General features: G+C 48.8%; 2 protein-coding genes across 3 annotated transcripts in view; one reads left to right on the top strand and one right to left on the bottom strand.

Annotated features, from left to right (window-relative positions):
• The first annotated feature begins 3 nt into the window (after positions 1–3).
• Positions 4–10492, top strand: MRM3 (mitochondrial rRNA methyltransferase 3). Its single transcript, XM_072639894.1, has 4 exons — positions 4–314; positions 1712–1956; positions 5557–5724; positions 9769–10492. The coding sequence occupies exons 1-4, from the start codon at positions 16–18 to the stop codon at positions 10338–10340; spliced, it is 1284 nt and encodes a 427-aa protein (XP_072495995.1). The 5' UTR covers positions 4–15; the 3' UTR covers positions 10341–10492.
• Positions 10493–18743: 8251 nt separating this feature from the next.
• Positions 18744–21608, bottom strand: part of NXN (nucleoredoxin) — a 168501-nt gene continuing 165636 nt past the window's right edge. For both annotated transcript variants that reach the window (XM_072639889.1, XM_072639890.1), the window contains exon 8: positions 18744–20312. In XM_072639889.1, the coding sequence (XP_072495990.1) occupies positions 20130–20312 (183 nt within the window). In that variant the 3' untranslated portion in view covers positions 18744–20129. The remainder of the gene's footprint in view (positions 20313–21608) is intronic.

Here is a 21608-nt window from a genome sequence, read left to right as displayed (position 1 = left end):
GACGTCAGCGTGAAGATGGCGGCCTTCGCGCTGTCCCGCGGCGCGGGGTTGCCGGCGTTGCTGCTTGCGGCGGGGCCGGTCTGGGGCGGGGGCGCGCGGCGCGGGGTGCGGGCCCTGAGGCGGAGCCCCGTGCGGGTGCTGAGCCCCGGCCGGGAGTCGGGGGGGACGGCGCCGAAGCCGGAGCCGCAGCGGCGGGGGAGGGAGAGCTCAGGCCCGGTCCGGGCGCCGAAGCCGGAGCCGCGGGCGGGCCCCGGCGCGTGGGAGGAGGCGGGGCTGCGCTACGAGCGGGCCCTGCCCGGGGACCGGAGGTTGAGGTGAGCCTCCCCCTCCCCTGTGCGTTCCCCTTCTCCCCGCCCCCACCCTGTGCCCCTCCCCCTCCTGGCTCGCCCCCAGGGCAGGCCCCTCCCCGGGCTCCCGCCTCCATCCTGCCGCCCCGGGGCCCACCTGAGGCTCAGGCCCGAGCCCCCCCAGCCAGTGCCGTGACTCTGCTCCTCGGTCACAGTAGAAACTCCCCTGCCGGTGCTGGAAGTCTTCCTCAACCTGACCCCCTTCTGCCCTTTCATGGACGGTTCTTCCTCCCGGGACAGCATTCCTCCGCCCCTCTGCCCTTCATCCTGCTTGTTCGGAAGTTCTGCCACCCACTTTGTGGGATATGCTTTGCCACCTCCTTCTCCGGGTCATTTTTACAGATGAGGAAACGGAGGCAAGCAGGGTGAAGTGACTTGCCCAGGGTCACCCAGCTAATAAGGGACTGAGGCAGGATTGGAACTCAGGTCTATCTGACTCCAAACTTATCGCTCTACCCATTGTGCCACCTACCTGTAAATAGCCATTTGTTACTTAGATGCCTACTAACAATATAACATCCCTGTTTTTAGAAAGCACAAGATACATAGACAAAGGTTCCCTCGTCATTAGGAAGCCAATAAAAACTAGCTTTTATTTCCCGTAATATCACTACATTAAAGGATCATTTATTTCTCCAAGCATAATCTTACTTTTTTTACGTTCTTGGCTACTCTTTAATATTTTATGTTCTATTTTATTAAAAAATATTTTTCATTAAAACACATTCTCAAGAAAACTACTGTATAAAAGCACCTTTTTTTCTCCAAAGTACAAACATTTAAATACTACATTTGTAATTTAAACTTGAAAAATGAAATATTTTGACCATTTCAGTGTGATACTTTGGCACGGATAGTTTGGAAGCTTCTGACACTTCTACTACAGTAAATAATGCACAGTACATAGAAATGTGGGGTATTTTATAATTTTTTAAACCTGAAATTATCAGAGCTAAAAGGAGTGTTAGAGATCATCTATTCCCAGAGTCATAAGTTCATGAGGTGATAGATGTAGAGTTTGAGGGGATGTCAGAGGCTATCCATTTAGTCCATTTCCCCTCATCTTACAGATGAGGAAACTGAGGAAGCTGCATCTCCTGGAAATGAAAGAGCTGGGATATGAACTCCAAATCTGGCCCCCTCCACTATACCACACTGGCTCCCAAAGACAGCTTCTGAAAGAGTGGACTGGGATTGTATGTAATCTATATAATGGAATGGAGTTGTACATGTGCCTTCCATCATGTCTCGACTCTTCTCTGATGGGCCTCAGTTTGAGGGCCTCCTCCTCATTTCACACTCCCAGGGAGCTGTGTGATGCATACCCAAGACTCATTTATCTGTTTGTTTTTTCCCACCCATAGCAAAGTGATGACAGTTGTCAAGTCCAGGACCTTCAGGGATAAGCAGGGGAAGATATTGCTGGAGGGCCGGAGGCTGATTGCTGATGCCCTGAGAGCTGGAGCAGTACCCCAGACAGTCTTCTTTAGTCGACTTGAATACGTCCAGGCGCTCCCTGTGGATAAGCTGAAAGGTGTCAGCCTCATCAAGGTGAAGTTTGATGATATCAAGGAGTGGTCCGACCTTGTAACTCCGCAAGGAATAATGGGTCAGTGGCTCATGTCTTTGTAGAAATGCACCTTTCAGCCTTTTGTGACTTTCTTGAGCTGAAGATAGTCTGGCAGCTTAGCTGAGCAGGTCCCCAGGGAACCATAATCAGATCAGTACAGTCTCTGGAAAGGGCATGTCGGCTGTTCTGTGGCCTACCTCACCTTCCTAATACTGCCCAGATCAAAATTCCCTTCCCTGGCCACCACTGCCCTACACGTGGTGTCGTCTTCTGTTAGATTAAAAGCTTTTTGAGGGCAGGGACTGTCTCTTGTGTTTGTATCTGCAGTGCTTAGTACAGGGCCTGCACATAAGAGTTGCTTAATAAATTCTTCATCCATTCGTTCATTCTTGATCAGTCTAGCTAATGGCTCAGAGTGTTGTCCACAGGCCTGACTTCTTTCCTTAAACAATGCTAATCAGAAGTGTTTGCCATGCCACCTTATAACCAAGCACCAGGCTCCTCCCCAGCCCCTTTTCTGTCCTTGGCTCTACTCCCTAGACTTTGCTGGCCTGTCTCAGCCCTGCTGTTCTCTAGGAGCCTTGGGAAGGGTGCCTCTAAAGTCTTCCCACTTATTTGCCTCCTGCACTGACACCTTTGGGCTTTGCAAGTTGAGGGCTGCCCAGAGGCAGCACGGTCAGGCTTCTCATCTCCCCACACCTGTGTGGGTGGGCTGGGCCCCATTAAGCCCAAGGAGGATGGGGAGAGGTCGGAACTGCTCTGTTGGTCTTTCCTCAGCTGCTTCCATTGTTGCCCCCTTTGGACTCTATGGTGCTATCCCTTTCCTCTACCCCTGTGCTACCTCCTGGGACTACCTGGATTATTTCCTTTCATTGCTTTTCATAAACCCTGCTTAGCTCCTTCCCATTTCAGTTAATTGGGATTAAAGAGAGAGTAGACACATGGCAGCATGCTTTATGACTTAATAGGAAGGGCTATAGCCAGGAGATTTGGGTTCTAAACTCAGTTCTGTTCCTTGGGCGTGTCCTTCTCTGGGCCTATGACTTTCTCTGAAAAGTGAGAGGAAGTGTGGGACTTGTGGACCTCGCTGGGTCCTGCTTCATCTGTCAGATGAGGAAGTTGGACTTCGTGACCTCGAACCCTTGTGGGTAACATTGTATGTGTCTAAATTATAAGCTGGAAGCCTTGTTCCTATATTTCCTCCTCTGGCAGGACATTGCTAGATTCTGAGAGCTGCTGGACTAAGTGCCCTCCTGAGGCTGCTGCCCTTAGCAGAGTGAACCCCTTGCCACGGGAGGGCTGGCCTGCAAGGCCTTCCTCTAGGAGGCTGTAGTGGCATTTCTTGTACCAAGGGGAAGAGGAGTCCAGGTGAGCCCCATGGGGTTGTAGAGATCCACCTTGAAGACTCTGTGCCTCCTCCACTAGGGGCCACCTTTACTAGCTCACTGCTGCAAGATGGTGAATTCTTCTGGTTACGGGGGAGCCGGTGTGAAATCCTGGAGTTCTGCCCCAGTCTCTTCTTCCACACATGGGCTGCCAGAGCAACCCATGCCACCCCTTTCTAGGAAGCAGAATTGCTGTGGCTTCATTCTGTCACATAGAGGGATGCTGCTGGGGGGCATGTGTTTGCTTTGGGATGGTAAATATTTTTCTTTCTTTGGGTGCATGGTAAGACTGGATATGTAATTACAGGGAAATCATTCCTAAGTAGAATTTGAGTGTCTTGTTATGATGGCTCGGGATAGCTTTGTATTTTTAATGAATGGGTGGAAGCGCATTTATTAAGTGTTTCCTGTGTGCTGAGCACTTGGGGTCCAAATGCCAAAACAGGCAGCTCTTGATTCCAGGAGTTTATATTCTAATGGGAGAAATGCCTTCCCTGGAGAGGAAGGGCTGGTCAAGGACTCGGGTGCTGAAAATGAGAGGGATGGGAAGTGGGCGACGGGGGAGTCCATCCACATACCCGCTTCAGCAGAAAGGCAAAGTCAATCTGGTCTTGGTCCAGGGTTCCAGAACTGGAGGGGCTGAGGAGGAGGGGATGGGGTAGAGTGGCATGACTTGGTCAGGAGCCATGGTAGAGGGGTCCAAGGGAGGCATGGCCAGGGCTCTCTGGAAGTAATGCTCTGAGAGAAAGTTACTGATTGAGAGCAAGGAAAAGAAGGGCTTTAGGAGCATTGAGGCAGAAGTAAAGAAGAATCTGTACTGACTTTGTTAGGGCAAGCTCGAGGCAGTGCCTCAGTTATGGGGACAATTGTCCCTTCAGTCAAACGCAAGCACAACTAACATACTGACCCTAGCCCTTCGGATTTGAGTGGAAGGGAAGGGATTTGGCATGGCCTTGGTGTCCGGATAATGGGTCTGTCCTCCTCTTGTGTTACTGTGTTGTGCATTGCAGAGATATTTTGTTCGTTACCATGTGTGTGTTTGTCCTTTGTTGCCAAAGAAGACCATGCCATCAGAGAAATGATGACATGACTTGCACTTGACTTTGTTTTGAGTGAGGGAGGGCTGTGCAGGTCACCAGCCTCACTTCTCCTCCAGAGCCATCTGAATCCAGTGACCAGATATTCATCAGGATGACTGGAGATGACCTAGGATGAGGCAACTGGGGGTTAAGTGACTTGCCCAAGGTCACACAGCTAGTGAGTGTCAAGTGTCTGAGGTGAGATTTGAAATCAGGTCCTCCTGACTCCTGCACTGGTGCTCTATATACTGCACCACTTAGCTGCCCCTTGTTCATTACTACAGATGGAGTAGATGCAGAGTAGAGCTGGAACATGGGAGGTCACTGAGTCCAGCTACCTAATTTTATAGAAAGAGGATACTGAAAGAAATGACAGGTTGGCTAGTATGTCACAGACAGGATTTGAACCCAGGGCTAGGAGGTGCTTAATAAATATTGATTAATTTTTGACTCTCAACTTCTCTACTGTATCATGCTGCCTTTCCTATTATTAGTTATTTACTAAAATCCTGTGAACTGATAGGAAACTGGTTCTGAGGGTAGCATGTCAATGAAAGGACTTTTTAAAGGTATTTTTCTGCTGAAGCTCGAAAAAACCTCTTTACAATTTCTGCTCACACCTTCCAGTGAAGCTTCATTTTCAGGAGTAGGGGATGTAGTAGAACTTTTGAGGTAAGATAAAAAGATTTCAAATCATGCCACTTAGGGTTTGTAGGATCCTAGGCCCCTCAGGCCTGTTTATCTTCCTTTAAATTGGTCTGAGGACAGTGAGCTAGGCTGGGTATTCAAATCTCCAGGAAATGCCAGGCTCCTGGAGTTTCCTGCTAGAAGACCCCCCTGGGATGTGCCCACTAATCTGCAGACAGCTTCTCTTCCGAGGAGCTTTGCACACAACCTTCCTGGGGCATCTGAGAAGTAGGGCCTTTGAGGTCTTCGATGGTTGGATATTTGTTTGCAGAAGGGAGCATGTCTTGGATGTCTAGAAATTTTAGATGTGGATTCCAGCTCTGTGTCTGGGAATCTGCTTCTCATTGGACCTGCATGAAGGAAAAGCTGGGGAAGCTACTGCCATGTTGCTGTTGGCGTGCCAGGCTGAGAGCTTATCATTATCTGGGCTGGCTAACCAAGGAGGGTCCTGCTGCTCTGTTAGGTGAACTCATATTTCATTCCCCTAGGGATATTTGCCAAACCTGACCACATTAAGATAAAGTATCCAGAGAGCCAGCTTCAACATTCACTGCCTTTGTTGCTGATCTGTGACAATCTCCGTGATCCTGGAAACTTGGGTACCATCCTTCGATCTGCCGCTGGGGCCGGCTGCCAGAAGGTGCTGCTCACCAAAGGTAAGGGGCTTTTTCACCTGGAGTCTGTGATGGGGCAGGAGAGCAGCCGACTTTCCAGCGGTTGGAGCAGGTAGAGAGAACAGAACTTAGAAGCAAGCAATTGGCATTAAAGGGATAAGATGCCGATTGTGAACGATGGCTTTGTATTTGTTTTTATGGCCCTGAATTCTGAAACTTTGGGATTTGTAAAAAATTTTACGAACAGAGTGCAAGCTCCCGATAAGAACCAGCCTTTACACTCCCTTCTTCTGGGGAGGGGGAGACATTTAGCTTTAAACAGAATCGCTGCAAAGTCACAGAACAGCCTCAAGGGCTGGAAGGGACCCTGTCAGCACTGAGTCCAGCCTCCTTCATCTTGTAGGCGAGGCAACAAGCCCTGGGGACGCTGGGTGACTCTCCAATGTCAGAGGTTGGATCTGAACAACCGTGTCTCTGACTTCTGAACCTTTCACTGGACCCCAATGGAGTGTGTTGGGGATAGGCAGCATGAGATAGATGTTGACATCTGGGAGAAGCAGCCACACCCATCTTCTTTAGATAGGACATAAATTGGCGTTGGCCTCAGTTGCTGAGATGTGCCTAAACTGTAACCTGTAAGCAGTTTTGTTGCTGCTGCTGCCACCTCAGGGATCCCCCTTGTTTTTTCCTGTTTTGTTATTTCACATTTTGAGGAAGACATTTTCCTTCTTTAGAAGGAGAAAAGCTCAAATCCCCATGAATCCCAGCTGGTGTTCAAGTTGATACTGGTGTATTGGTAGCAGTGCAGAAGAAGGCAGCTCTGTTCATCAGAATCCTAGATCCCATGTTAGGAATTCCAACCCTTCTTCAGTCTATTATCCTTTCCCTACTCCTCCTCCTAACTACTATCCCTTCCCTCCACCCCCACCCCCAGGGCTGAGGAAGCTTCAGATGCCCCAGAGGCAGCTGTGACCTGAGATGGGGTGCCCTGCAGAGCAGGGGAGAACTGCCTCTCCTTGGCTGCTTTCCTACCTCTTTGGCAGACTCCTCCTGGGGAGAGGTGGTGCTGCTTCAACTCTGCCCTCTGTCCCTTATTGCCTGGTTTTTCTGGCTTGCCTAGTTGACTTCGTCTGAGGTTAAGATGGAAAGGTTTCCAGAAATGATTGCTGGAAAAAAAAAACAAAACACCTCTGAAGTACCTCCTCAGATCGGCAAAATTAAAAAAGAAAGATGACAAATACTGGAGACATTGTAGGAATACGGGTACATTAATGTATTGGTATTGGAGCTATGGACCAGTATGGCCCTTGTAGATTTGGAACTGTGCCCAAAAGCTATTAAACTACACATACCTTTTGACCCAGCAGTGTTGCTACTAGGTCTTTTTCCCAAATAGGACAAAGAAAAAGGAAAAGGGCCCATGTAAGCAAAAATGTTTGTAGCAGCTTTTTGTGATGGCAAAGAATGTGGAAATGAAGGGAACGGAGCCATGAGAACAGTTTAGACACTGCTAATAATCCTGTAAATACGAAAAGCTTGAAAAGATTCAGAAACTCTGGTCAGCACCTCCCCGACAGAGAGGTGAAGGACTCGGAGGGCAGGTGAGAATTTTTTAAAGAAACATGATCAAGGCAGGAATTTGTTTTGCTTGTGTATGTTTTTTTTAAATGGGTTTGGTTTTTCTTGTTTTCTAAAAAAAAAGGGGCAGAGGGATGAGAGGTAGGAGGGAGAGAATGCCATCCTGAAAGTAAAAAATAAAATTGAATTAAAAGAAAATTGCTGGGCTTGCCGCCACAGTGGACCACTAAGGAAGAGTGAGAAGTGAACGCTTGTTGTCAGGTGCCTGCTGCTTCCCTGCTTCCCAGTCTTCAAGGCAGGGTTGGGGCTAGTGAAGGCAAAGGAAAGGGCCTGCCCTAGTGGTAGAAATGGGTAGTTCAGCCCCCCAGGGGAACGGGCCCCTTTGTGATCAGCTTCTTCTAGTCTTTTTGTTTTTAAATAATTTTGTCAGTTAGCAAAAATCCACCTTCTTTCCTTCTTATCCCTTCATCACAAACATAGTCAAAACACAGTGGACATTGACTGTGTCCAAAAGAAGTACGCATGTCTCATTCTGCATTCTGAGACTTATCCTGTTGTTGTGGTTCTGCTGGCCTTCTTCTGCATCAGAAGCCGCACGCGTCTTCAAAGGTCTCTCTGAAACCACCCCCTTCCTCAGGTCTTCTAACACGGTAGGGTTCTGTCATATCATCATGTATGATCCTGGCTGCTGAAGCTCAGTACTTGAAGGATTTTGTCTTTGACCTGGAAGTTCTGAATTTTAGCTCTAAGAGAGTTTTTAAAAAAAGTTTGGGCTTTCTTTTAGGAGTTAGATTCTTTCTAGTTCTACTTTGCCCTCAGGTTCTAAGAGATCTGGGCAGTTTTCTTTTAAGATTCCTTAAAATATGGTGTGTAGGGTTTTTTAATAGTCATGGTATTCAGGTAGTCTGAGGATTCTTAATTTTTTTCTCTTTGATTTGCTTTCCAATTCAGTTGTTTTTTGCTATGAGATACCTTACATTTTCTTGTTTTTCTAGTCTTGACTTTGTTTTAGTATTTCTTGTCTCATGGAATTAATTATTGGCCTCTCTTTGGTCCATTCCGTTGCTTGGACAAGGTTTTGTTATGCCAAACTGTTAATTCCCTTTCCAAATCCTTGTGTCACAGCTCTCATTTCATTTCTGTTTTCCCCCCACTGCTGCCCTTTTTTCATTGGTAAAAAACATCTTAAAACTTTCTGGCTTCATCTTTTCCAGGAATTCTAGTTGAATTTATGTTCAAGCTGTGTTTTCTTAGGAGGTTTTACTTGTTGATGTTTTAGAGTTATCCTCTTCCAGGTCTGTAGCATGAGCATCTCTATTGCCACAATAGCTCTAAAAACTGGGATCCTTATTCTTTTGGCTCATTCTTCCAGCCTCCTCCTTGACCTCAGAGCACTTCTAGAGGGGAGGTCTGGCCTGGGCCTGTTGCTTTATTCTTGGGGGTATTGAAAATCTTCATGTTCTCAGGGACAGCTCAGGCTCCCAAATAGTTCTGGGGCAAAGTCTGATTGCTGCCCCTTCGTTTGAGTTCAGCAAGTTCCTGACCTGGGTTTGGTTCTGGGCAACAGTAAATGCTGCTGGACGCTGCCTAAGAAACTTTTCTAGTTTGGAGTGAAAGAAGTGCAGGCTTCCCTTTGGTCTGGGTTTCCAGCCATGGTAGGCTTTAGTCTGGGTGAGAAGCTGGAACTGAGACCCCTTTCTGCTCTTGCCTTCTTAATTTGCTTCTTTTTCCATTCACTGGCTAGGCCCTGTGTTAGCTCCTCATGCTGAAACACCTCCCTTGGCACAGGTCCCTTCCTCAGGCTGCCTTGAACCTGTAACCTGGAGCTGGGTGGTGATGCCAGGGCCTCACATAGGGTCTCTGTGCTCCAGTGCGGGTCTGGGGCCTTCTGTCCCTGCACTGCAAGGTTTCACATGGCATGTTTCTGGCTGGATCCTATCCACAGATCTCTGTTCCCCCAAGCTGACTTGAGTTGGTTAAGTAACTCACTAAGTCTTTCTCTTGGATTTCTCCTCCTGATGTGGTTTGATGGGGAAAAGCTTCGGGCTGCTCCACCCTCTTGGCCCCACCCTGGTCATTCTCCTAGATGTGTTTCAGGGACAAAGCACTGACAGAGCTCTTGATGTGCATGTGTCCTCATCCTAGGCCAATAGTACTCTTGTGGGAGGATGTGGTTGTCCTCATTCTGCAGAGGAGACTGAGGCTTTGAGGGGTTAAGTGACTGGTCACCTTCCTCTGCAGTGTCATGGATGGCATTTGAACCAGGACCTGTCCTAATGTGAAGGCCACTTATTACCATACTTGTTTCCTCCTACTGAGATTGCTGTTCCTTTTTGGGCTTGAGCATCGCTGGGTTCCTGAAGAGCCAGCTCACAGGAAGACAGTGCTAATCGGGCACCTTCTTCCTGACATGTCACCCAGTCTTTCCAATGCTCTTTGGATTGACACCTAAGCTCCCTTATCTGGCGCAGTTCTGACACTACTCAGTTCTTCCTTTTCCTTTTTCAGGTTGTGTGGATGCTTGGGAGCCTAAAGTGCTCCGGGCTGGCATGGGTGCTCACTTCCAGGTGCCCATCATCAGTAACCTGGAGTGGGAGGCCATCCCCAACTACTTACCCTCAGACACCAGAGTCCACGTAGCTGACAACTGTGGCCTGCACGCCCAGGCCCAGAGGTCTGAGGGAGCCAGTGACCAGGGCTGGGTTTGTGACCGGCGCTTTCAGAAACATCGCAAGTATGAGGAGGTGGATGATCTGCAGGAGGAAGCAGAGCCGGCCAACAGCTGGCTCCCAGAACTCGAGGTCCAGGGTTATGACACCATTTGGACAGATGCTCCAGCAGCTGTGGTGATAGGGGGGGAGACGCACGGGGTCAGCTTGGAGTCCCTCCAGCTGGCTGAGAGCACTGGAGGGAAGAGGCTGCTGATCCCCATCGTGCCGGGCGTGGACAGTCTGAACTCTGCCATGGCTGCCAGCATCCTGCTCTTTGAAGGGAGGAGACAGCTGCGCCTCCTCCAAGAAGAACGTGCTTGTTCCAGGGAGGCAGGTGTCCCCCAGCAGGCATCGCCAGGGCTGGGTTGATGGGTGCAGTGTGGCCCCCCCACTGCTTGGGATCCTCACCGCTTAGGACCTCAGCTTTCCTTACTTCATTTTCACTTCTGAGGAGTTAGGAGGGACTGTGTGATGCTTGCCTGATCCCTGCATTTATTTCTAATTATATTTTTTTCACAGAAGCCACAGTCTCTCAGGTGCTTGTACTTTTCTGAAGAAAATCAGTGGGAGGGGGATGGCCTTGGGTCACTTCCCCAAGTTCTGGAATAGCTCCCATTATCCCTCCCCTCCACAAAGCCAGCAGGGGGCAGCAGCAACAATGAATGTGGAAAGGAAAGGCATTAATGTTTAAACAGGAGACCCCTGCAGCACCTGCATGTTTGTAGTTTAAAGTCAGGAAGAAAAACAGTCTTTGGACAAAGACTCATCACTATCAGGCTAGTGAGGGAACCAGGGAAGGCAAGTAGGACCATTTGATCCGTGTGGCTTTTGGGAAATTGGTTTGAAAAGCAAACTCTTGGCTTCCTTTATAATAACAAAATTAGACAATGTAGTGGGAGTCAGAAGCGGGTGGTCACAGGGGCTGCAGGAGTTGTCCAGAGGAGCATGGGTAGAGGTAAGCTAGGTCAAGCCCCCTGTGCTTGGGGGTGCCCTCCCCAGCTGACTTAGCAGATTGTACCAACATCATTCTATTCTTAATGCCCCAGTGGCTCAGGAGCCAACTTTTCACATCTGACCTCTTGACAAGGTTGTTGCCAAGTGGGCACTAAGCCAAGAGGCTAAAGAAGGGCTGGTGGCTCCATCACTCTGGGGCTCTTTGTTCAGGCCTTGGACATGAAAGCTCTTAAAACAGTGAACTTGAACATAACAGAGCTGGAGAATCCTCTCCTGGATAAGTGACTGAAACAGGCCCAGTCGTCCATCAGGGTTGGTGTGCTAGGAATGTTTATTTCTGATGCTTTGGTGCCAGCCCTTCCTGTTGTCCCCTGCAGAGTGCTGCTTCTGGATGGGTTTTAGCCAGAGTTTGGGGATTCTGAACTGAACGCTAATCCTTCCCCCTTGCTCACCCACCAGCTCCTCTTGGGGCTGTGATCTCACCAAAAGATGAGATTTTCTGGTTAATTTGCAGCAACTCAAGTCAGTATCCTGTAATACATACAGCTTCCTTTCCTCTCCTCTATAGGAGCAAAATTAGACCACTTGAGAATATGTCAGGGACTTAGATAACTAAAAAGAGTCCCCATGTCAGGCAGTGGGGATCCAAAAACAGAAGACCATGGTGGTGGCGAAGGTCCTGAAGACCTGACTCAAGGTTGTCTCTCATTTAATCAGGGTCTGGGAGTTAAAAAGGACCTCACTGTCTCAGTGACCCTCCCCCTTCCCCCCTCCAGGAGTGCACCTGACCAGAGCTCATCCAGCCTTTGACCTCCAGAAGATAGCCCATTCCACCCCACTGGAGAGCTGTTAGGAAGTTCTTCCTGACATCCAGCATCAAGTTGTGTGCCCTGGTTAAGAACTGCTTGGCCCTTACTGGCAGCAGTCCTGGTACCTGCCTGCCCCTCTTGAGTAAAGGGAACCATCTCCCTTGCCCAGGCCAGGGTAGAGCAGGGCGTGGAAATCAGCAGCAGCAAAGAGACAGACCGAAAGGCTGCACTTTTGGAGATGGCTGTGACCAGTGTGTCAGGACCCTGTCCTTGTGTGTATAGGGAGCAGCGTTCTGCTTCTACCTAGTGGAGAGTGAAGGTCACTCAGCAAGTCTCCCACTTTCTAGATTTACCTGATTGAAACTGCTAGAAATAGGCCATGTTTTTTGAGTCTTCACCAAAAGGCTGAGAACTCTGGCTACATAGAAGGTGTGTGCATTGGAGTGATGGAGTAGCAGCTTGTTTTAACAGGTTTCTTCGTCCCCTGAGTACCCCTAAATGGTATGGCTCCTCCTGGCATCCTGTGTGCCTTTAGCAGCCTAGGACCCCAGGGGTCTTGTGCAGGGGCTGCAGGAGAGCTCAGTTACATGCATGTTGTCATTAGCTTACCTGAAAGGGGTTGTGGGGTACAGAACCCATTAGTGCCATACCTGGACATTTCCACCAGCATAAGGGAGGAGAATTCACTCCCCCAGTTTGCCTTGGGCCAGCTCTCCTATTCCTGTTCAGGGAGTACTGATGTATATTTAATCTGAGCCACTGGGAATGGCCCATAGCTCAGGGCAAAGGCTCGATGGAAAATGGCAGATGTTTGTCCCTTGATGAAGAACGGCGAAGGATGTGCCAGGTTTGAGGTTCAGCTGGGGGGAGGGAGCTCTCCTCCCAACTCCTGCATTTTAGAATCTAGGCATGGCAACAGGCTTTCAGCTGCCAGGCCCCACAAAAGGCTGCTACTGGGGTCTGAGACCTCACTGGCAACACTCCCCATCCACTAGCCAGGAGAGAATAGTAGGGGATGGAGAGTATAATTCCAGGCTGAGTTTCACTTCTTGAGAACTGTAGGGAACCACTGGGCACGAGCCAGAAAGCTGCTGATGTGAAACAGAAACAAGGAATCGATGGGCATTGTCTTCTCTGGTGTTGGTCACATTCCCACTGGCCTTTGTATCGTTTTAGACAGAGGCTGCCTGCTTCCACCAGGGGGTGCCGTGCAGCAGCAGGAGAGGTGTGGACTTGGGAGCACGAGATGCTGCAGTCTTTTCTAGGGTGTTGGTTAATGGGCTTGGCTTGCATGTGGTTTATAGGTGTCCAAACCTGCTGCAGACCCGAGGCCCACAGTGGGGCCTCTCCCACCAAACCGTCACCAGTACTGTCTTACTGGAAGGAAGAACTTTGAACACAGCCAGCCATATTGGGTGGAAGTAGAGAACTCACGCTCAACAGAAAACCCAGCCAGGGTTTCCTGGGTTTGTGTCTCTGGCCCCAATACAGACCTCTCTGGGAATCACTGTCCCTGTTCCTTGGGATGTGAGGCCAAGAAGTGCAGCCGGACCCAGCAGAAGATGCCCAATTTTGTTCGGTGCTGGTGATTCTAGTGCACTTCCTGGCCAGCCTGAGGATAAGCAAGCCTGGGCTGCCCCCCTCAGAGATCTCAGCCTCAGTGCCCTGGCCTTCCCCAGGCTCTCCACACAAAAGCTCTTCAGGGAGAGCAGCAGAGCTTTTGTTCACAGTGGTTTTAGGCAGGGCCTGGGGATCAGAGTCCAGTGCCAGAGTCTGCTCCCAAGCCTCATTCTCCTTCCTTCACAGACCTTCCTGGGGCTAGGGGCATGTCTATGCTCTAGCACCACAACCTTATCTTCCATAGCAGAGGCATCAAAGGTGGTGGTCTAGAACCAAATCAGAGAGGTGAGTGGATTGCTCTGGAGCTGGGTGGTTTGAAAAGGTGCTTTGCTCAAAAGATACAGAGCCTGTGAACAACTGAGGAAAACAGTGACCACTGAAAACCCCTGTCTCCTTCAGACTTCACTCTATGGTACAGAAACTGATGCACTCAAGATGAGAGCTACCAGGTTCTGTGTCAAGTGTGGCAGTGTTGAAAGGAACCTCTGAAGTCATTAAGTCTGAATCCTACCTGACACATGAATCTTTTACAAAAGCCCAGAAAAATGCTCCTCTTCCTGTATCTATCTTCAGTAACAAGTAATGTCTTACCTCTCATGGCTGCCCATTCCTTCACTGGAAAGCTGTACATATTAAAGGGTTCTTACACTGAACTGAAATCTGCCCAATGATAACTTGATAACTAAATCTGCCTGTGGAAGATACACAGATTCATTCTTCAAAGACTTAATAGTAGCCACATCCCTCTCAGTCTTACAGTTACAGTCTTGGAGCTGGAAGCAGCTCAGGGGGACTTCTTGCCCAACTCCCTTATTTTGCAGATGAGGAAACAGGCCTGGAAAAGGGAAGGCCCTTGCTCCAGATGATGCCAAAATTCTAGCCCAGATCTGGAGGGACCTGGGAAGGGCATTGGGCTTGATTTGGGAAGTTGTAGCTTTGGATCCCAGCTCTTCCATCTACTACTTGGGTGACCTTGGCAAGTCACTTCTTTCTGGGCCTTCCTAGATTTCCTCCTCTGTAAAATGAGTGGTTTGGCCTGGACAGCCCCTAAAGTCCTTTCAGCTCTCCATCTGTGGTCCATGGTCTCTCCCCCTCTTCCCTCCACCATGTTGCCTCTTACAGCCACCCCTTCTCATTAATCTGATTGTCCTCTGGATGAAGTTGATATCGGCTGGTCCTTCTTGAAATGCAACTCCCAAACAGTCACTGACAATCCAGGAGTAAATTGAGAAATATGTTTCAGTGGAAAGAATTTTGGACTTGCCTTCAGAATCACAATATTCTCTCTTTTGGGCCGCTGGCTCTAAGTCTCATCAAGCCAATATTTTTTTTAATGTGCCTACAATGTGCCAGGCACCGTGTCAAGATATTTAGAATATAAAGAAAGGCAAAAAATCATCCATCCCTGTTTTCAAGGAACTCACAGTCTAATGGGGGAGACAAATTACAGATTGAGCACCAGCACTTCTTTGTACTGAGAGCCTCCCCAACCCCAGAATGACTCTGTGTTTCATATGTGAATCATAATGTAAAATCCTGGCACATAGGGACTTGTCCCCAGCCATCACTTAGCACCGTCTAGCACAAAGTAGGCTTTTAATAGGTACGTATCTCTGAAATAGAATCTAAGCTCCCTGAGGATGGGGACTGTGATTCCTATTCACACCCAAGCATCTAGCATAGTGTCCCGCACACGATAGGTGCCTAATCAGTGCTTGTTGAGTGAATGGCTCTTGGAGTCAAATTCTAATTCTGAAACTCGTGATGGGGACCTGGACAAGCCACTTAACTTTTCAGACTCAGTTTCCTCATCTGTAAAGTGATGCTTGTACTTGCACTACTTACTACTCAAGACTATTATGAAGAGAAAGCACTTTGTAAACTTTAACAAGTTATATAAATGAGTTAGATAAATTGTTGGGGATTCCTGATTTATCTATCCCTTTCGGTACTGAAAAAGAATTAAAAAGAAAATGCTAGGTATCAGGGATATCTTTCTCTTTTGTATTATCATACCTAAGAAATAAGGAAGATGTGCTGGACCCTAACTTAGTGCCTGAGCAGCCCAAGCAGCCTCTCTGGAGGGGCCCCAGAAGGATCCTGTCATCTAAATCAGATCCCGAAATCACTTGCCTTGGGCTGTATATTTGTCCACTTGCCTGTAAATAAATTTTTTTTTTCCTTTCACAACATCACTGAAATTGAATTGAAAACCTAGAAGCCCTCAAGAGCAAGTCCTGGTCTAAACCTAGTGGGACATTTTTAGGAGGGGGTGCATTCTACAGCACGTGTGGGTAAGGGCACCCACTCAGTGATGCCCTGGAAGGATAGGAGGGTATATACAGAGCTGGATATTATTCATGCTCAAAAATACCAAACATCAGAGCTTGAAAGGAAATTCTAGAACCAGTCTAGTCCAGCCTCCCTCAGCTTGGAGAAAGACTTGGATGTGTCCTGCTTCCCAGGCCAACCCTCTCCCACCCCCTTCTACACTATGTAATATTGTCCCCCTTGGGGGGGAAATTCCAACCAGAATACCCAGGAAAGAAATTTACCCATTATGGTGTTTTCCATATAAAATGCTCAAAAAACAAAACAATAAACCTTTTGTTTCCTGGAAAATATTATGTTTTACCCTTCTTGCATGCGCATGCCCCATTAACCCTAATAACAGGGCTAATAAACAGCTGCCATTTGGCCCCAAAGACAGGAGTTTTCAGTCACCAGATTGCTCCAGGGAAAGCTGGAATGCTCCGTTTTTGTCTCTGTCCATGTCAATAAAGTGGATCATGGAGGAAGCAAAGCAAAAAACAACAAAAAACCCTCCCCCTCCTTCAATTACAACCATCAAAGAGAAGGCCTGGAGGCACCTTTGGAACCTGAAGCCCCCACTGGAAGCAGCCCCCTCCTCCCAGGGCAGGGCTGAAGATGAACATCCAGATCCTGTTGTACCCGAAGCCTGCAGCTCTCTCATACCCCAGGCTTCAGGAGGGGGAGGAATGACCTGGCTCATGCTGGGAGGGGGAAGCTGGCACCGACAACAGACGCATGGGGTTATGTGTGCGCATATAACACAAACACATGGGACAGCAGACGTTTTCTCTTCTTAAGCCAAGCAATGATAAACAACTTGAAAGTGCTTGTTTGAGCTACACGGGTCTAGCTGATCTGTTCCTGGCCCATTTCCCTAGTCTTTATGATGCCACAGACTCCAATCTGTTGCCTTGGGAATCATTCTATCACCACAAACATGGGCCTGGCTATGGCTATATGAAGGCAGAGGTGGAGGAGGCTTTAGTTAGACAACAGGAAAAAAGAAAGTCTGCATCCGAACTCGTTAATCTTCTCTCTAAGAGAAGATGCCGCCCCAAAGTGGCAATGTGACGCTGGCATTTGGGGAAGGGGAGTCTCTGACTGCACCCAGATGAAAATCCAAACGTCCAGGGCCAGGCAGTGGGTCTGATTTCTGCTCTGCCTCCTCCACATTCATGGGCCAGGCTCCCACTCTCATCTTTGCTAAGCAGAACCTCATTGCTAAGAGACCGCTGTGAAAACCTCTCCTTTGTTTTGTAAATGGGTAAGATCAGATCTGGAATTCATCGTGGAGAAAACAAATAGGGGACTCCTGGGGTAGCGTTTTTTTGTACAGGGTGCTGGCGGAAGCCCATAAAGAGGGCCCAGCGGATGTCTTAACCTGCTTCTAATTAGTGACAAGAATTTTAAGGTATTCCTGAGCTGCTCAGGGAAAATGCTCATACCACCCACTCAGTTTGCACCAACATCCCTCAGATCATCTCACCCTTCTTGGGCAAGGGCCAGCCCTCTTTCCTGGTCTTGGTGGTATTATGTTCCTCATTTCTTCTAGAGGAACCACTGCATGGGGCATAAGTATGAGGGGGAAGAGTGGGCACACTGAGCCTTCAGCCATGGTACAAACGAACCTCTCCTTCTCTTAAAAGTTAAGGCTCCTTGGGGCAGACTCTAGCTGATTTATCTGGCAGGTATATCAGAGTTAGAATTGGAAGTGCCAGGAGAGCCCTGGAGATAGCCTGGTTATTTTTTGGTTTTGCTTGGTATCTGCTTACAGCCCCTGAGGGGCTGAGGCGCCCAGCGTTGCCTGGCAGAAATCCTTGTTCCTGTTGCTTCAAAGGACGCGCAGGTGCTCAATGGGACAGAAGATCTTTTGCTCCATAGTAGGAAAAATGTGACTCCCCCTTTCTCTCCTCTTTCAGCCTCAGTGGAAACATTCAGCGATCCTTGGCTCACTGTAAGATGCACTTCATATTTAGACTTGGTAGCACCACAGTGCAAATCATGAACTCCTGTGTTCCAAGACTAGGTGAGCTTTAGGTCAAGGTCAGGTTTAGGGGTTTCCAAATGCTCTCTGTATTTTTTTTTTCTTCAGTTAGAGCCAGGTTCTCCCTGCCTTGCCCAGGCTATGGTGTAGCAGCCACTCACAAGCCTGATGTCATTTCTGATCAGGATGGGAGCTTCTACTTACTGTTTCCAAACTAGGCTGGTTTGAGCCTCCTTGGGTAAACTGGTTCCCTCCTCCCCCTGGGGACCTCACCTTCTTGGTGCAAGACTTGGAGTGGACACCCAATTGGTTTAGCCTACTACAAGCTCAGCATTCTGGACTTCAGGGATTTAGCCTCAGTCTCCCAATTAAGCACGGATTACCAGTTTCTGCCTGGCCTTGCCCAAGTCTTCTAGGTAACAGTGGGCCTCCAAGTCAGGAAGACCTGGGTTTGGGTCCTGCCTCTGCCTTATACTCATTCTGGGATCCTGGGCAAGTTACTTATCCTCTCTGCTCTGAGCAACTATCAAGTGACTATCAAGTGGCCAAGTGGGTGCCAACTTTCCCCACTGGAGGGAGTTTCCTTATCTGTTAGTTCCCAGGGAAATCACAGGTTCACACCATCTCTGCTAACAGTTTCTCTGTCATTACTGCTTTTGAGTTTTTACCCTTCTCTTTGATCTCCAACAAGAAGGGCTGCACACCCATGGGCAATTCAATGTCCACTCAATACCCAGAGATCTGAATGGCCACAAGGGGGTCAGGGCTCTGGGCTGGGGGCTGTGTGGAGTAGGCTGGCCCCACTTCTGGGGCCGGTTGGATCTGACCATGGAGAACTCATCTTATGTCCCCACTGTTCTTCTGGAAATCATAAGGAAGGGATTCCCGTGGCCTGGCCGTCTCTTCACAGCATCTGGACGCAGTTCCTGGGTCCCAGTGGGGGATCAAGGGGAAATGTTCTTTTCCCTCCAAAGACCTAGCAATCTTGTGAAAACAGCACCTAAATAAACACCTCTTGGGGATGAAAGCAGGGTAAGTGCATGGGGGATAAGTGTCCAACAACTCCCTTCACAAAGGAACTCTACACGCCAGTGAAAAACCCAAAGGTGCCTGTTTTATTTTTAAGTGACCGCATTTCAGACCTGGGCCATCATTAACGACTAACTTCCTACCCTTTGAACTACAAGAAACAAAACCACACAGCAAGGGCCAGCAAAATCAACAGCTTCCTCTTAGGGAGCTGGGTCTTCCCGTAAGCGTTCACCCCAGACCCCTTTCCCAGAGGCTGCTCTGTGCCCAAGTCTGAGGAAGGCCTGGCACAGCTCTATCCAGAGGCCTCCAATTCCTGGCTCCAGATAACGCTGCTCTTTTGGATGCATACATTTAGGTGTGGGATGGAAGCAATGAGATGCAGCGGGAAAGAACACTGAATTTAGAGCCTGGGGACCTGGGTTCAAATCCTGCCTCTGCCACTTTTTACCTGTGTGACCTTGGGCAAGTCACTCCCCCTCTGTGGGCCTCAGTTTCCTCCTCTGTAAGGATGGGGGCCATGCCAGATCATCTTGGGGATGCTTTTCATCTTTTGAGAGCCCAAGGGCCCGGCGAGTGAAGCAGTGACCAGATCCAGGCTTACAAGCCTCTAGAAAAGGGCACTGTGCCATGGACTCCCATGGGGTTCTCTGATGCCATCTTAGCCAGGGGACTGTTTCTTAAGAGTGTGCATCAGGGTCTGGGCTCAATGTGTTGGGCCCCTCTGAGGATAGGTGGCAGAATTCCTTGGTCAAGGGAGCAGTGAGAACAATTTGTGTAACTGAAGGCAGCAGGGGGAGTGTTCCTAGAAGGTGGGCCCTGTGTGGGGAGCCTGGGGAGAAGAGAGACACTCTTCTCTTGGTTTTCCTTGCAGCACTTTTCATCATCAGTAATGACAAAGACCCCCTCTTGGCTTGGGAGGAAGCCCTTAAGAACCCTAGAGTTGGTAAGCAGAGACTTTCCTTTCCTTTTCTTTAGCCAAGAGACAAGGACACCTGATGATTGGGACCAACAACCAGAGGCATCCCCAACAACCACCCTTCTGTTTGATGAAGAGTCCTGTGTGTGTATTCATGAAGGTGTAAGTGTCTGGAGAGGGCGGTAACCTGGCAGATGTGAAAAGGATGCCGAGAAACAGAACCAAGTTAACTACCTGCCTGCTGCCTAACCTGGGGGAAGGATACCCTTGTAAGGATTTCACTGTGAGGATCCCAGTTCTGGCCCAGCTAAATCATCTGTGAAGCAGAAGCAGGCTCCAAGACACATGGGCTCGAAGGAGGCGCCCCTCAGGGAGCTGGCAAGAAGGACCAAACTCAGAAAAAAAAGGCACCACAAAGAGGTTGGACATCAGGATTGAGTGAGTGCGTCAAAAACAGCTGAAAAGTCCAAGGAGGGGGAGAGGAGGCGGCGGCTGAGTTTTAAATAATGTCCAGGGAGGCCAAGGTCCCGTTAGATGGGCTCTGGCTTTAGCTTTTCTGCTAGGAAGTCGTTCACAAAGGCTTCCACAATGACAGGCGTGATCTCCTCCACGTCCATCACGTACTTGGCTCGGGCCGACATGTCCAGGATGGTGAGCAGGGGGGCAGCCTCGGGCAGGTTGGTGTAATCTCTCAGGGAGTCTGTCATGTCATCCTGGAAGAGCCACCAGAAGGGAAAGAAAATCAGCAGGTTTGAGAGGAAGAAGACAGGGAGGGAACTCCCAGTTCAATATGAAATGCATAAGTCTTTCTTCATTGGCCTGGGTGCCAACAGCCCCAAGAACTCTGATTCCCCAGGTTCACCAGTCAGGGGTGGGCTGGGAGCACTGAGAGGTTGGCAGCGCTGGCCATGGTACGCCCTTCTCTGCTTAGCCTGGCTGAGCACACTGGTGGACTTTGAGGTCATTAGACAGTCATCTTTTATATTCGGGCTCTAACGATATTACCACCATGCTGATCATAAGTGCTCGTTTGGTTCATTTTAGTTTATTTGTTGTATAGTCAGCTCTTAATTATGCATTGCTACACTGGGACCATCTGTGGCCAATAAGCCTTCCATGCTGCTGAAGGTCTTTTGAATATAAAGGACTCATTATGTCAGAGGCCCTGAGGGAAGGCAGGGCTCCCACAGAGCAGGTTTAGAAGAAGACAGTTTTGCTGAAGTTGGCGCTTTGGGTTAGTCTAAGAAGGAATGGGACATCTTGTTGTTTGGGGAGGATGGTAGTCTACAACGCTGAGGCTGAGGCTTTGGTTCTAGTCGAGCAGGAATGGATGGGGGGAGGGGGATCTTGTTACCCCATTCATTCATAGGAACACAGATTTAGAGCCAAAAGGATTGTCAGAGGCCATCTAGTTCAACGCCCTCATTTGGCAGGTAGGGAAACTGAGACCCAAGGAGATGAAATGACTCGTCCAGTGTCACACAGGAAGTAAACACCAGAGGCAGGTCCTGTAGTGCCAAGGCCTGTGTGGAAGCTGACTGTGTATATATCCTGAGGTGGCTTCGCCATAAAGTATGCTTTTATAGACCTCTAAGGTATCCTGGCAGAAAAAGACCCACTTCCCCTGCCTCCACTGCCCAGTTTTGGTCATGCTTGGCCACTACAGGAGATAGATGAATTGAATCCACAGATAATTTCTGGGGGAAAATGTCTCTCTCTCAAAGTGACAAGCCTGAAGGAAAATGGTGGGTAAGGCTCTTTCTCAAGAACTGAGCCCCACAAGTTTTCTTTGATTAGTACGTCAGGCCCTGGCTCTCCTGTACATGTAAGCATTCTCATTCTCTCATTTTCATTTTCTCATTTTCTCTCTCCCAGCCTGTGTTGACAAGGTGACAAGAGAGCACCAGAACTTGGCTAGGAAGTCTAGAAATTAAAAGAGATGATCCAGGATTATCACTGGGCAAATAATTTAAATACCTTTGGGGATTAAAACAAAAAAATTCAAATCC

This window comes from Notamacropus eugenii, chromosome 2, assembly GCF_028372415.1.
Source record: "Notamacropus eugenii isolate mMacEug1 chromosome 2, mMacEug1.pri_v2, whole genome shotgun sequence".
Classification (NCBI taxonomy): Eukaryota; Metazoa; Chordata; class Mammalia; order Diprotodontia; family Macropodidae; genus Notamacropus; species Notamacropus eugenii.
This window is presented reverse-complemented; position numbering and strand designations above follow the sequence as displayed.